The 14,885-nt window shown below is 40.8% G+C and overlaps 1 protein-coding gene across 1 annotated transcript in view; it reads left to right on the plus strand.

Annotated features, from left to right (window-relative positions):
• The window catches only part of LOC129109653 (NIPA-like protein 2), a 28,040-nt gene that overhangs the window by 10,034 nt on the left and 3,121 nt on the right, over positions 1 to 14,885 (plus strand). Inside the window, exons 2-8 of the mRNA XM_054621765.1 lie at positions 3,776 to 3,844; positions 5,354 to 5,522; positions 10,953 to 11,012; positions 12,185 to 12,306; positions 13,802 to 13,898; positions 14,164 to 14,299; positions 14,573 to 14,661. Coding sequence (XP_054477740.1) covers positions 3,776 to 3,844; positions 5,354 to 5,522; positions 10,953 to 11,012; positions 12,185 to 12,306; positions 13,802 to 13,898; positions 14,164 to 14,299; positions 14,573 to 14,661 — 742 coding nt within the window. The remainder of the gene's footprint in view (positions 1 to 3,775; positions 3,845 to 5,353; positions 5,523 to 10,952; positions 11,013 to 12,184; positions 12,307 to 13,801; positions 13,899 to 14,163; positions 14,300 to 14,572; positions 14,662 to 14,885) is intronic.

A 14,885-nucleotide genomic window follows, 5' to 3' on the forward strand; every position in this document is an offset into this window, starting at 1 on the left:
TGTACAACAACAGCGGAGACCACAGTCTGTCAACATGCTGACTATAACGATAACTATCTGAAGTTGTAAAGCAGTCTCAGACCTGCACCTCAGCCATGCACAGTTCCAAAGTCAATTTTTTCCCCTGTGATGAAGCAAACCTGAGGACGAGACCCTGTCTCATTAAAAGAAAAGGTTACAAAGCTGTGTTCTGTGGAACTCTCTTTTGTCTGGCGTTCCTTTGAATGCTTCCCTGTAGTTTCTGATGCTGATGGAAAGAGCAGAGGGCTATTTTCTTCGCTCAGAGAATGTCATTAAGCAAAGACCAAGGTCTTTGCTTAATGACTCTAAGAGTAAGCTATAATGACAGTTCCTTTCCCTTAGTGGTGCGAAGAGATGTTTCATACTCTCACTGAGGATGCCTAATAATGTGGTCTGACAGAGCGCTAGACGACCTCTGGATCGTGTGATAGTGATCAGCTGTTGTGTTTTTGGACCAGATGAATTCATTGACACTCCATTCATTCTGACAGCCTTTGATCACAGTGCTGTTATCTCATTGTATCAGATGGTTATTATTGAAAATAACCCACTTCCTTTCTTATCTCGTAGAATGGACAACTGAACCTGAGCATTGACTCAGTCTCCGATAGAGATTTTGTGTGTGTGTGTGCATGCGTGAGTGGATGTGCAACTCTGTGTCTGTCCACGGCTAATCTAGCATCCTACTGCAGCAAACTGCATAATATTTTCAGCCAGTTATGGCTGCATGCTCAAGGAGCTCTCATGGTTCTCACACTTTTCAAAACAACTTTTATTGACAGAGGTATACTGCCATTGACTGCCTGCTGACTCCTCACTCACTACTGTTAACCCTCCCCTTGCCAGTATGGGCCGAAAATGATAACACAGCTGAGTGCATCGCTTCTCTGTGCCCAGAGCCAACGTAAGATAACAACATAATAGTTTGCTCACTTTTGTTGTTTTGGACAGTGCATTTGGCTATCAGCTAACAGCTAACGGAGCTACCAGTACACACACTTTTGAGTACAACACTGCAACTCAGCCTCTGCTACATGGGTAGACAGCTGCATGAGTTAAATTCTGTTTTGGGAAAGATTGTATGAAATGTCTTCTACATATCATACATCATAGCATACATCACAGCCTGTTTTTGCTTTTAAACAAAGTGTCTTTTACGACGCCTTACAGACCATTTCTGGCTAGACGGGGGTCATTCTATCAAACCTTACAGCAGTGGTCGTTGCAGACACACCTGGCGGAGATCTGCACTGAGTTTACCTGTTTAGTTTTATGTCTAGCATTGCTGTCCTCTCTCACATTTTTTTTCACTACACTGTTGTACCCTCCCTCTCATTTTGCAGCTCCTCTACCTCCTAGTCTTTTGTTTTAATTCCCATCACTGTGTATCCCCTCTCTCTCTCTTTTCTCTCTACCCTTCCTCTCTCTCATAATGCTCTTTCAAGAGATACATACTCGGATGTGCTTGGCTGCTGTTACTTCTTCTACAGTGATTGAGTTTCTTTCTTTAGGTTTTCATCATTCACATTCCACCCCCACTGCATGCTTTCATTTCTTTGTAAACTTGGTCTGCCCACAGCTACCGGTATGTTTACGGCCTAAAATTAAATTTCCTCTTGGCAATCATTTTCAGAGCATATGGGGGAAAAGTAGCTCGGCGTTTTGAACGCTTAAAGCAAAGGGATCTTGTTTCTCCTTCCATTACTTAAACACCAATTATTCCTTCCTGCTGAGAGTTGGCTACCAAACATGGCCATACTGCCCAATAATCTCATGATACAAGGCATTTTCAGGGGGGGTGTAGTGTTGCCACCTCATATAAAGGGCAGATGAAGTGGTTTGGCACTGGAGTTCTTTAAAAAAGAACATGTCAAACCCTGGTTGATAAGCAGGAGTTGTGCAAAAAAGTGGTATTTATTAAAAAAAGTTCACTGAAACAAAAAATGAAACCTAGGGAACCTCAACAAACCCGAAGAAAAAGAACACCAAACAAAAGAGAGCTGCAGCCTCACAGCAAGCTTTCAACTCTTCTCACCCCCTTTTGCTCCAGTAAATGGCATTTTAACCTTCCCAGCCTCAACTAACTGGAACATACCACCTGCCCAGGTAAGAATAGGGGGAGCTCAACAGAGTGAGCATCCAAATCACACAGAATAATGAACACTGTTAATACATGACCTCTAAGCTGCTGCTGACACCTCAATGTATCTCTGGGAAGCCATCCACACCATTGAGGACACAAAATATTATAGAATGTCCTGCAAAACTGTCTTACCCATTGTACTGCATCTTAAGAGTGCCCAGTCTCTCCCTGCTAACAGGACATAATAAGGCAAACCTGAGGGCACTTTCCTTGATTGATCTACCACATCAGGAAGAACTGCAACACAAATCCCAAGTTACCCATAAAACAACAAACAAACTTGTGTAATTTATTCAGCTTAATGGATAATGTATCAAATCAATTGGAACATGAGACTGAAATTAATAATTAAGCAAAAAGGGAAGTCAAGAAATGCTTGTTCATGCTGTTCTTCCCATGGCAAATTGTACTTTGTCCAATACTTTGGTTTCTAACAGAATACTTGTAAAACTAGTGACATTCCCATCAGCCTCAGCTGTAATCTGCGTTTATTGCTAAATAGGAATTGTTAACATGATAACATGCCAAGATGGTTAATATGGTAAACCTTTTACCTGCCAACCATCAGCATCTTGGACAGCTGAAACATCAGACACGTACAACAATAATAACCATATCATGTGCAATATGATTTTTTTTAACATTGTGAACATTTCAATTTCATGTGCAATATTATTTTCATTAATCTAGGTGCAATATCATTTTCTACTACTTTTTCAATATCATTGACAATATCTCTCTCAATATCATGCTCAATATTACTTTCTTTTATATTTTCCATTAGGCACTGGTGTTAGTATCACTTCTGAGAAACTTTGTATTTTACTTTTTCTATTTTGGTTCAATGTTTTACTTTATTAATTTACCTTACTCTTATTGCTATTGTGTTCTATTTTGCAATGGTGTTAGTATTTTGGCTTTTCACTTAATTATTATTCTATTGTTCATATGTCTTTTTATTCTATTTGCTGTTACTCTGTTGTAATCTTTAATAAAACTCTGGCACAAGAATTGTCTTCTGGACAAATAAAGTTCAATCTTATTTTATCTTAGCATTGTCATTGTTAGCATTCTGACATTTTATCATTTAGCTGCCTGAGTACAACCTAAAAGAGCCAAAAGCATCGCTGTGTGACACTTCAATCTTGCCCATATTAACTTCTAGCAACAATGCATGCCACATTGCACCAGTTCTATTCCCAAAACTTTGCTTCTGTGTCATGTCCAGGGTGTTTGTGTGTCCAAAGGTGTGTACCAACCTGCATCCATGCACCTTTGGGAGGTGTCGTATACCGTGGGATAGTTATGAGGATGAGGGAGTGTTTGTGTTTTGGCATATGCATGTTTGTGTGTGGTTTTTTCACTGCATTTGAGTGTATGGGAATTGAAATTTTGATATCATGAAACCCTATAGAAGGCTTTGTTTCAAACACACACACAAGTGCCTTTGAACAGAGCACCAATGGAGCAACGGTCTCTGTTGTTGTCATGGAAATGACAGATATGTAACAGCTGGAAGGGAAGATTCACAGAAAGTATTATGGGGTGTTTGTTGTGTGACAAGTAGAGCGTCCCTTAATCTTTTGCCTTTTTACTGTTTATTCCCCACAGACCTATCTCCTGGGAATCATAATCTCCATATGTGGGAATATCCTCATCAGCATTTCACTCAACATACAGGTAGGACGCACTGGGATCCAGCTGTACAGCAAACACTCTACACCCAGTAGGCACTTGACGCCTGTTTAGACTCATCTTGTATAGTCTCTAAGCACTGCTAGACTCCCGTTCTCCTGACAGTTTGCTCTCTCTCTCTAGCAGACTCCATCAGGATCTCAGTGAGCGTAGGTACCGTCAGTGTGATCTCCTGACATGTTCACAGCAGGCGTTGTGCAGCAGAACGCATAATTTACTTTGTTGAGAGCTTTTTGAATTAGAAGTAATAGACGTCAACGTTTAAGCATTAGGGGCCAGTTGCATAAAAATCAACCTAGTCTTAAATATAAATTTAAAGGTCAGACTTGCTAATGCACTTAACTTTCCCTGCAGCAAAAAGCTTCCCTATGAGTTACTAATGAAATAATGACTTAGGCAGCCTTTCCCACAATGGGTGAATTAAGACACGTCAATTCAATTTGATTCGTTTACATAAAAATAATTGTTTACATAAAAAAATGGCAGATGCCACAGCAACACAATCCCAAGGTTGTGAGAAAAAACACTGAAAAGGTAAACAACATCCAAAGGTTGTTAAAACAGTTAAAGATGTTAACAATTCAAGAATAAGGTAAGTACAAATAGTTAGCTAAAAGTAAAGGATAAACTGTTGTAATAGTTAGCTAAAAGTAATCGATAAACAGTTGACATAGTTAGCTAATTGTCAGGTTAAAGTAACATATAAACCGTTGAAATAATTAGCTATAAATAATTGATAAACAGTTCAAATAGTTAACTAAAAGTTAGCTTAAAATAATAGATAAACAATTGGAATCGCTAGCTAAAATGTTGCTTAACTAACAGATAAACATCTGAAAAAGAGCTAAAAATAATGGATAAACAGTTTAATTATTTAGTTAATAGTTAGCTAAAAGTAATGAATTAAGAGTTGAAATAGTTAGCTAAAAGTAAAATGGATAAACATCTATAGGAAATAGTAGTTCCCATTGCGTGATACACATAATAACAACATAGTGTCTGTTGCTCACTCTGTTTAGCACATGCAAAACCTCCTTTTGATGTGGGTGCAGAAACCAGTGTGTTTGTAGCAGCAGTAAGCAGGGTGTGTAAATCAGATTGAAAGGGCGTGAAGGCTTCAACTTAATGTGAAAAGTTCCGGAAAAGGCTGAAAACCATTGTTTATTAGACAGTGTAGGCTTGTGAAGATAGATTTGTTAATAATTATGAGGTATGCATTCACATTTGCCTTGTACAGCCTCCCGCCTCATTGATTTACCTAATTGGTGTCATGCCACCTCTGAGATAACATGCTAATCAGCAGACGGTGTCATGGTGTGACAGCCTCTGTAATCAAATCATAAATTGCACCTTATTTTTCAGATGTTATATATGTGGCTGTGTAAAGCTGTAAAGTAATTTGTGTGGTGTATGTTGTCTTGAGCAGCTCCCCAGTTATTAGATCTGCTAAATCCAACTGATGCCTCTGGCTCCCGTTCCCTCTCTTCCTGACAGAAATATGCCCACGTCCGTCAGTCTCAGCGAGGCTCCAAGCCCTACTATACGTCTGTGATGTGGTGGTGTGGTGTGGCTCTCATGGGTGTCGGGGAGCTGGGGAACTTTGCTGCCTACGGCTTCGCCCCAGCGTCGCTCATAGCCCCGCTGGGCTGCGTGTCTGTCATAGGTGAGTGCAACCTTTTATTCCCCTCATACATTATCCATACATGAAGGCGAGAGGAAAGGCGTTGACATGCTGAAAGTCTGACAGCTTTTTTCTGGGGGAAAAAAGCAAACTCAAATGCATTATAAATACAAAAAGGGAGCTATAGTAGAGTACAGAAAATACACATTTCCAAAGAAAGATATGGTCACTCCTAAAAACTAATCTGACCAAAATCATGAAATGTCCTGTGGAATTGGATTTCTGAACACCTGGAATGATTTTGAGGACAATTGATGAAAAATGCATTCATTTAATGCATTCATTCAATGCCATGTTTTGGCTTGTGACTTCCAAAATCAAGTCTACCAGATCAACCAAAGACAGATTGAGTTTTCATGTTTTATATGAATAATTTCAGAGGCCTTAAAATGAAACCTTTTCAGCATGGAAAAATATATTTTTTTCTGCCTTTCTGTCCTAACATCTCACAGCCCCTCAGATTAATCACACAACCTCTTGACCAAAGTAAATATTGTAGAGATGCCGTCAGGAAATACAAGCCTTCCATGGGCAGTGGTCTGAAAGCTCTGTAGAACTGAAGGTGTTTGCATGAGAGCGTTGAGTATTGAAAACTGCATCAACGCCTCTGTCTTTTTTAGTGGTACTCTCTTATGAGTTTTTAATATCAGTGCATCTCTTGTTGTATAGATATGGACATAACAAATACATACAGCACCCTGTAAAGCCAAAAAAAACAACAGGACATGAAAATGAACTGCTTTAATAGAGTTATTTATTGACAGTAGTAGTGCTATTTGCATCCTAACGACTACACATCTTTGCTGGCGAGGCTGATACTGTGGGTCTCTGACGCACAGAAACTTTGCTTTCGAAAAAAGGGACTTCCAACTGTTGCTCTTCAGCCTCACACAGCAGGTCAGTGTGTAGGTGCTTGTTCATTTTTTTCTAGTAAAGAATGGAGCACTGCACCCTGAAGATGAATATATACATTTCCACCCTTCAACTTTCACGGAGATTCAGGAAGTCCAATTACTTCTGACATTTTAAATCCAACAAACCCACTCCAGAAAATGGTGATTTTTTTTTACAGCCCAAAGTGTGATCTCAAGCTGTCATGAACTCAGCCCCGTTCATTAGCCAATCAAAATAAAAGCCAGCCTGGTTGCCACAGCGAGCAGCGGTTCGATGCGAACACTTTGAACACACATTTTAAATATTGAGCAGGACCGCTTCTTTCATCACGCCACCCATCACTCACCGTCACGGAGGAGGTGGTGGTGAGTCATGGATATAAATGACAGCTATTACCTCAACGCTTCAAATATTTTTTTTCCCACGGCACGTCACACCGATTTGATGAATGGTTTTAAATAAAAGCGCTGAACGAAAACCACAAATCTTGCTTAACAAGGCTGCACCTCTTGTTCGCTGTAGCTTGTGTGCACGGCGTCGTACTCGCTTCACTGAGCAGTGACCTCTCAGTGCTGTCCTTAAAGCCACAGGTATTACTGTGCCCATGTCCCTTTTACTATCATTATCATCCCTAGAAAACCTCTTAATTGCTCGATACTAGGGTTGCTTTGGAGCCTGCATGGATAATATGCAGCTGGAGTGTGTTTTGAAGGAGCGTCTTGAAGAGTTAGTGAAGGGAGAGGTGAAAAAGGAGGGAAAGGAGAGGACGATGTCTGCAGCTGTTACAGTGCTAACAAGTGAAGCCGAGGGGGGGATGCTGTCTGCCATCGTGACTCCCTTCTCGCCTCACGCTGACTCGCATATTGTACGCACATGAGCAGACACACACATAATGCGTACGTAACTGTAGACCACAGGCGCTTCACACACACACACACACACACACACACACACACACACACACACACACACACACACACACACACACACACACACACACACACACACACACACACACACACACACACACACACCTCCCGCGGTGCTGTTGTGCCTGTTTTCCATGAACTGCATGAAGGCTCAGAGGGGGGGAGGATAGCGGGAGGCCTTGGGTGAGTAAACAAGAGGGAGGCAATTGGTTCAGGTGGGCAGAAGAGAGGAGAAAGGAGGCTGGAAGATGGTGATAGGAAGGAGAGGTAAAGGAGTGGATGGATTGGAATGAGATGAGACAACGGGCAGAGACGCATACCGAGGTAGAGGAGGACAGAGACGGGATCGGGAGAGCTGATGATGCCGCTGTCATCCGCCTCTCGCCATGTCACACTGTCACGCCGACAGTCCATGGCGAGCAATTACAACTGTCTCCATCCACAGAGCCCAGTGCTCTCTATTAGGAATGACAGCATCATCCCAAATGCTTGTTGTATGGAGCAGAGCATCGGCTCTCTCCGTCAGATACCATGTCATCACATGCAAAATAAGAGGAGGGAGGGATGGTGGAAATAAACAGAAACCTGATTCACAGACTGCATCAGTGTTGCTCCCAGGTGTCACCCTGCAGCACTTGTATCATTGATTTAGATGTGTTGCTATCACTGTGTGAAGCAGTCTGTTTTTATCAATTTAAATGGATCTTTGGCTTTAATTGAAACATTTTAATTTGAAATCTGTGAAAATGTATTCAATTTATGCTCATCATATGTAGGATATCTTATGAAAAAGTTACTCCTCATTTATTGTGAGTTCTCCCATGAAAGCCCAACAACACATTTTAACAAAACTACTTAGTTAAATTCAGGAAAAGGTTGTGTAATACTTGGTTACCTTAAGGCAACAACACCTTTAATTTAGCTCTAGGTTAATATTGTGTAATACTTGGTTAGGTTTAGCAAATAAAACTACTTAGTGTGTTCTAGAAAAATATCATTAAATACTTAGTTATTTCTAATTAACAAAACTACTTAGTTATGTTTAGGAAAAATTGTGAAACACTAATGTTGGTTTAGGCAACAAAAGTACTTGGTAAGGTTTGGGAAAAGATCTTAAAATACTTATTTAGGTTAAGTTTGGCTAACAAAGTAGTTACAGTTTAGGAAAAGATTTTGGTTTGGGTTGAAATAATTACAGAAGTGGCGCGGCGGCAGTCTCCTGGATGAAGGACGGATATTTGTTTGATCTATCCACTAATACACCCGTCCATATGATGTGGCTTTTTGCAATGTTTAAATACTTCCTGGTTCGTGATAACAAAGATTACAAACAAATAGATTTCTTGGGATATCTAGGAATTACAGCACATTCATTTTCGTATAACTACGTACACTGTAAGAGAAAAACCAGATTATTTAAGAGTTTGGTTTGTTATTCAGCCTCAGAACTGGCACTCTTGATTTTATAGGGTCTAACATTACATTTCAAAAACACCTGTATGGCATCTATAAGACACCATTTGTCTATTCAAGAATTTCTGAAAGCTTGTCTGAATACTAATACAATAATGAGTATTCAAAAGTCACCATCTGTTTAGTGACATTGTGAACAATACTTTATGTGCATTTCTTATATCTGAGCCTCTCTGGGAGATGACAGCTCAACTTTTGCTGCTTTCATCCGTTCATGTCACATATGGGTGGGGAAAGAATGTTTGACACGGTGTGTTCTCCCACAGGGAGGGTCCCATTACTACACATAAGAGAGAGAAAGAGAGAGAGAGAGAGCACGTAGAGGGGCAGTCCACACACACACACACACACACACACACACACACACACACACACACACACACACACACACACACACACACACACACACACACACAAACACATCCATGAACACACTGGAGCAGTGACAGAACTGTGTACCCCAGAGGTTACCACATTTCTCATTTTATCAAGCTGTGTGAATCTCACTTCGAAGTGAGTTGCTATGGTTACTTGATGGATCCAGCCAGCCCCAGAGGCAAAGAAGGAGTCCTAAATGTATATGCGAACATGCTCACAGTATGAAATATTTAACAACTGACTGTTTCATCAGAATACCAAGGAGAGTCTTTATAAACTTCCTGTTTGACAGTAATGTCCCTGTGGCATCGTGCACATCAATGCCTTGCCTCTGGAAGACACTCCATCAGCATGATCTTCTTTACAGACACTGAAGGGACATTTTCCCATAACTCAACTTGTATTTTTCTTTTTTTTTGTTCATAATGAGCTTCTCTATTAGCTTTGACTAAAAAGGACCCCCCAGGTGGAAGCATTTTGCTAATAAAACTGCAATGAGCTCGACAGTCAATGTATAACATCCGTATTGAGAAAGTGTCTGTCATGCCACAACACCACAGTAATCCCCAGAGTGCTTCTCTACGTGTCTCCACAACATATTGAACTGTTTATGTTCTGTAGTTTATCTCATCATTAGGGATACATCTTTTTTTTTTTATCCAGCATGTCTTCCTGTTCAATCTGTCTGCGTGCCATCACCTGCAGTCACTCACTGCAGTTGTGTCCAAAATCTCACATCTGCCCCAGCTGAAATATTGGGGATATACCGGATTGTATACAATATATCGACAGAAAAGGGATGTAACACTATGGCGCTCAGTGGTGCTGCTTAGTGTTGAGGACCTCCAGCATGGCAGCAACGGCGTGTTATGCAAACTGACCTCCTCGCTGACACGCTGCCCTCACTGCGTCTATCTGCCTCCCCGTCAGTCTGTCCACTGACACTTTGTCTTCCAGCATGTTTTTTTTCTGTCTCAGGCAGTTGGTCCGCCTGTGTGACCACCCATCAGGCATGTGCATGTTTATCCGCAAGTCTGCCTCATGCTTGTCTGCCTTTCTCGCTATCCGTCTCAGCCAAATGTGGTATACATTCATATACAGCCCCCCCCGTCTGGATACTGATTGCTTTTCAGCGTCGCTGTTCTTTGACAGTGATCTTGACGAATGGATTCACGTAAAGTTTGCCGTGGAATTTCACCTCCCCGTAAGTCCAAACGAGTATCATTTATCTGAGCAAGCTGACAGATTTTATCAGGCTGATCAATTTAAACATGTCAAGCATTGTGTGCGTATCTATTTAGGCAGACTTGCATTTACACTGTAAAGTATCACTGTGTGTACATGTTAATGACCTAGTGCTCGGTGTAAACGTGTGACTGCATATGATTAGTGTGTACATACAATATATAGGAGCCATTGTAGTGATATTCTCACAGTAAAATATAATTTCTCCTCATCCAATGACAGTTTAGAAGTAAACAGCCAGTGTGTTTGCAATGCTGTTGATTTATTTATATGTTTTTATCAAGTCAATATTCAGTCAAGTATCCGACCCTGCTTGTGATTAAACTGAAAAAATTCAAATGTTGGGTGTCTAGACTGTGTATCTGATTGCTGTATACACATGGCCTACAGTTTGAGATAAAACTGTGTCCAGATTATATTCTCGTAGACTGAATAGAAACTGTGTGTTTTATTGATGGTTAAACTAACAGGACTATATGTTTTCTCTTCCCAGCCAGTGCTATCATATCTGTGATTTTCCTCAAGGAGACGGTGCGGGTCTCTGACATTGTTGGTAAGCAAACACTCTGGATCACTGAGGACAAGATTGAGAAGTAACATCTTGGAGTTCAGACATATCAAAGTGACTTATCTCCGTGTGAAATCAATCCTTAAACGGCGGAAACATATTTCAGTTTGACTGAGATAGAAACATTTTTATACACTAGTTAAAAAGTCTAATTGCTGTCTGTTTCTGCTAGACGAAAAAAAACAAAACACAATCTATTCAACAGACATCCTATTATATTGTTTTATCAGAAGGCATTGTTTGTCATAACTATTTGTGGAGCACTGCTAAATGCCGTGGTCGTGTTGGTCATCACAATGGCGCATCATCGCAACTGCTGGATTGTAAATGTCTATCAGCACCACACAGCCCTGCATGCTGTTGGTTTCCTGAATTAATCATCAGCGCCTTGGCTATTGTCTTGTAATTGCTGAGTGACATTATCAGCCACATATATTGGAAACATTTTATTGTATGGATGTTTTACTTATAAAGGGGGGAAAATCACTGAGAACAGTGATCCGTTTGCAAAATGTATAGAAAACTGACCATAGATGTAAGATGTAAAAGATGAAAACTAGAAATGACAGCAGCATTCAGCTTGTGGTAGTGTTTCAATGAACAATGTAAACAGGCAGTTTGCAACGCAAAAGAGTCATTCCTTTGAAAGAGTAACTAAAAGCTGACTTTTCAAAGTAATATATTCATATATATATATATATATATATATATATAATGTTATATAATTACATATAAAATTCATTGACGGCCATGTTAAAGATTGATAAATAATCTTTAAATAGTATACAATCATAACCATACCACAGTGTAAGAAGCTGTGTGAATGGTAAATGGTAAATGATTGTATTGTATAGTTCTTTTCTAGTCTTCCTACTCAAAGCGCTTTAACACTACATGTCTGCATTTATGTGGAATAAATGGTACAGCCTTCTCACTGTGTAGCAGCCTTATAACTGTGCAGTACATTGAGCAGTAACATGGTGAGTTGTTAAAACAGACATCATTACTAGTCCTAGGACCAGGCCTAAATAGTTGACTGTGGCTGCGGGAAATGTAAAACATGCATAAATTATTTGTTCAAAAGTTTTTGCACAACAAGAAAAAAATGAAACTATTTGACTCCTATCTCACCACCCTACGCTGTCTCTACTCCACAGGTGGCACCCTGGCAATAACAGGAACGTATGTCCTGGTGACGTTTGCCCCCCACACCACCACACACATCACAGCCCATCTGATCCAGTACTACGTCATCAGCTGGTACTTCGTGCTTTACCTTGTATGTAACCCTTTTAAAGATTCCGGTGATATACATGTCTACATAAGCAAAGTCTCGTTTACTCAGAGCTACTGTTTGTGTGTCCAAATGGGTTGTTGTATGTTTTACTCTTAGTAGCACACTGTTAGAATGTCCTCGAACACGTCCCTGAATACATTCCTGCTCCTGTCCTGCTGTTAATTAGCTCGTTGTGTTTCATGGAGATTGTGAAATCATCCTCCACTCAGTATTAAAGACAAACACACTGCCCCCCCCTCATGGTCTCAGTGAGCATTAACCAACACCCATATGCTCTCCTACTTCAACTTCCCCGTAGGCTGGGATGGCATAGACATAGCTATTACCATAGAGACGGCTTTGATACAGAGCTGAAACAAAGTGCTTTATTTCTAAACCTGCTCATCTGAAAAATGTAAACATTAATGCCAGTCTCTTAGATGTTTTTTTTATAATAATAAGATTATATCCTGCTGCTTCTCCATTGATGCTGGGACTCCCGTGTTAGCAGAGGAGAACCTCTGTAACCTATTGCATTTCTGATATCTATATACTTTTCATTTCATACAGTATTTTCTTTTATGAAACTAAAAGCTAGCCGGTAGTATGAATAGTAAATGTGTGCCCTTGGTGGCAGTGCTGTCATTATTCAGGGAGCAGCCTCTCTCTCAACCATATTCACACTTTCCACTCCTATGGAGCCCTCATATGCTGATCTCATGTGAACACACTCAGAAACAAAGCAGCTATTGGATGCAAAACAAAAGAAAAAAATGTTCAAAGGGATGTAAGGAAAACGCAGATGTACGGACAGATGTTTTCACATTTCACGTACTCTCTGCGTCGGGCTGCAGAGATTGTTGGCGTGTAAAAAGGGTACGCTGCTTTCTATTTCTGGCTGTGCTTCATGAGTACACATCAGCCTTTTGGAGGAACAACCTCCAGCTGCACAGGATGAACTGTAATCAGTGTCTTCTCGTTGCTCCCAGAGGTCATACTACTGTCAAACGATTTCATCTGGGAGATGATGAAACAGCATTGGTGTCATTCACAGTGTGTGAAGTGCTAAACTATATATGTATATCTCTAAATCCCTCAAAATAAGCCCTCTGTTTCACATATTTACAGGGATACGGGTGGTTTTAAAGGTCAGCTTGCCTTTTTTTTTCTCCCCTTAATTCTGTTTCTGTACTCCTTCCTTAAACTCCATCCGTTAGAGCAGAAGTCTATAGGACTCACAAGGATGGCCCCGGGCCCCCTCCTCATTAAAGACCAGGCAACTCATTTCATTTTTCCGCCACGGCCATTTGTTTCAATTAATGCTCGCTGCTCTCTGCCCGCATGCAGCGCTTTGCTGCACAGATAAGACGGTCAGTAAAAGTACAATTTGAGTGCAATTTAGATTTTTCATTTTCTGTGCAAAGTTGGAAGAAATGGAATTCATGATTTGTGTATCCCCTCCCTCTCTCTCTCTCTCCGTCTCATGCTCTCTCAACAGTTCTTAGAGGTCCTCGTCTTTTGTATCCTGCTCTACGTGTACAAGATCAGGAAAGTGAAGCACATAGTCATTGTGATGCTGCTGGTTGCCCTGCTCGGTATGAACAAATAGAAGCTGTTTGATTGAGGGCAGAGGTTATGGATTAAACCCGTTTTAGGCAGTCAGAGGTTGCTTTTGTTGCCTGGTTACCAAAAAACTGACTCGCACTCTGCCCATCGCTGCAGTTAAGAGCTGAGCAGTGCGCAATGGAGGGGAATAATTTTTTTTATTATTACTAAAACTCTACAAATCAGCATGAACCAATGAGAAAGTGCTCTATTGCTTAATGCTGAAGTGATCTGTTGCCCTCTGTTTTACCGCAGCCTCTCTGACAGTCATCTCAGTCAAAGCCGTGTCGGGGATGATCACAGAGTCCATAAAAGGCCAGCTGCAGCTCATCTACCCCATCTTCTACGTCATGCTCGTCATCATGATCGCCTCCTGTGCCTTCCAGATCAAGTTAGTCAAGGTTTTATCTCTCTTCTTCTGTGTACTTTCTTTTTTTCCCCTCTTTCAACCTCTTCGCTCAAATCCCTCGTGTCTGCCACGGGCTGGATGTAATTTGGACTTTCCAGATCTCCAAAAAACTGAAGGGGAATGATATAATGGACATGGTGACACTGTACCTTCAAGGGCACCTACAGAATCATGATAGATAAATAGGCCGCTACATTGTCTCAATGGCCAAGGTCATTCTATTCACTGCAGCTCTCAAACCTTCTGTCTCAACAGATTTCTCAATCAGGCAATGAAAATGTTTGATGCCACTGAGGTGGTTCCTATCAACTTTGTGTTTTTCACCGCTAGTGCCATTGTTGCAGGTATGTCATCCATCAAGCTGTCACTCTCTGACTTCTGTTTTCCTGCTTAAATGATAAGACAAGTCTCTAACTGTAAACAACACCATAACTGACAGTGAATTGATCCAGATGTTATTCTGCACAGCCTGATGTAACTAATTCTGTGGCTCAGACCTCCAGTGTTGTGTAAACTGGTCACACGTTCCTTTATAGCCACTGTAGTTTATTTTGAGTCAATCCCACAT

This window comes from Anoplopoma fimbria, chromosome 20, assembly GCF_027596085.1.
Source record: "Anoplopoma fimbria isolate UVic2021 breed Golden Eagle Sablefish chromosome 20, Afim_UVic_2022, whole genome shotgun sequence".
Lineage (NCBI taxonomy): Eukaryota > Metazoa > Chordata > Actinopteri > Perciformes > Anoplopomatidae > Anoplopoma > Anoplopoma fimbria.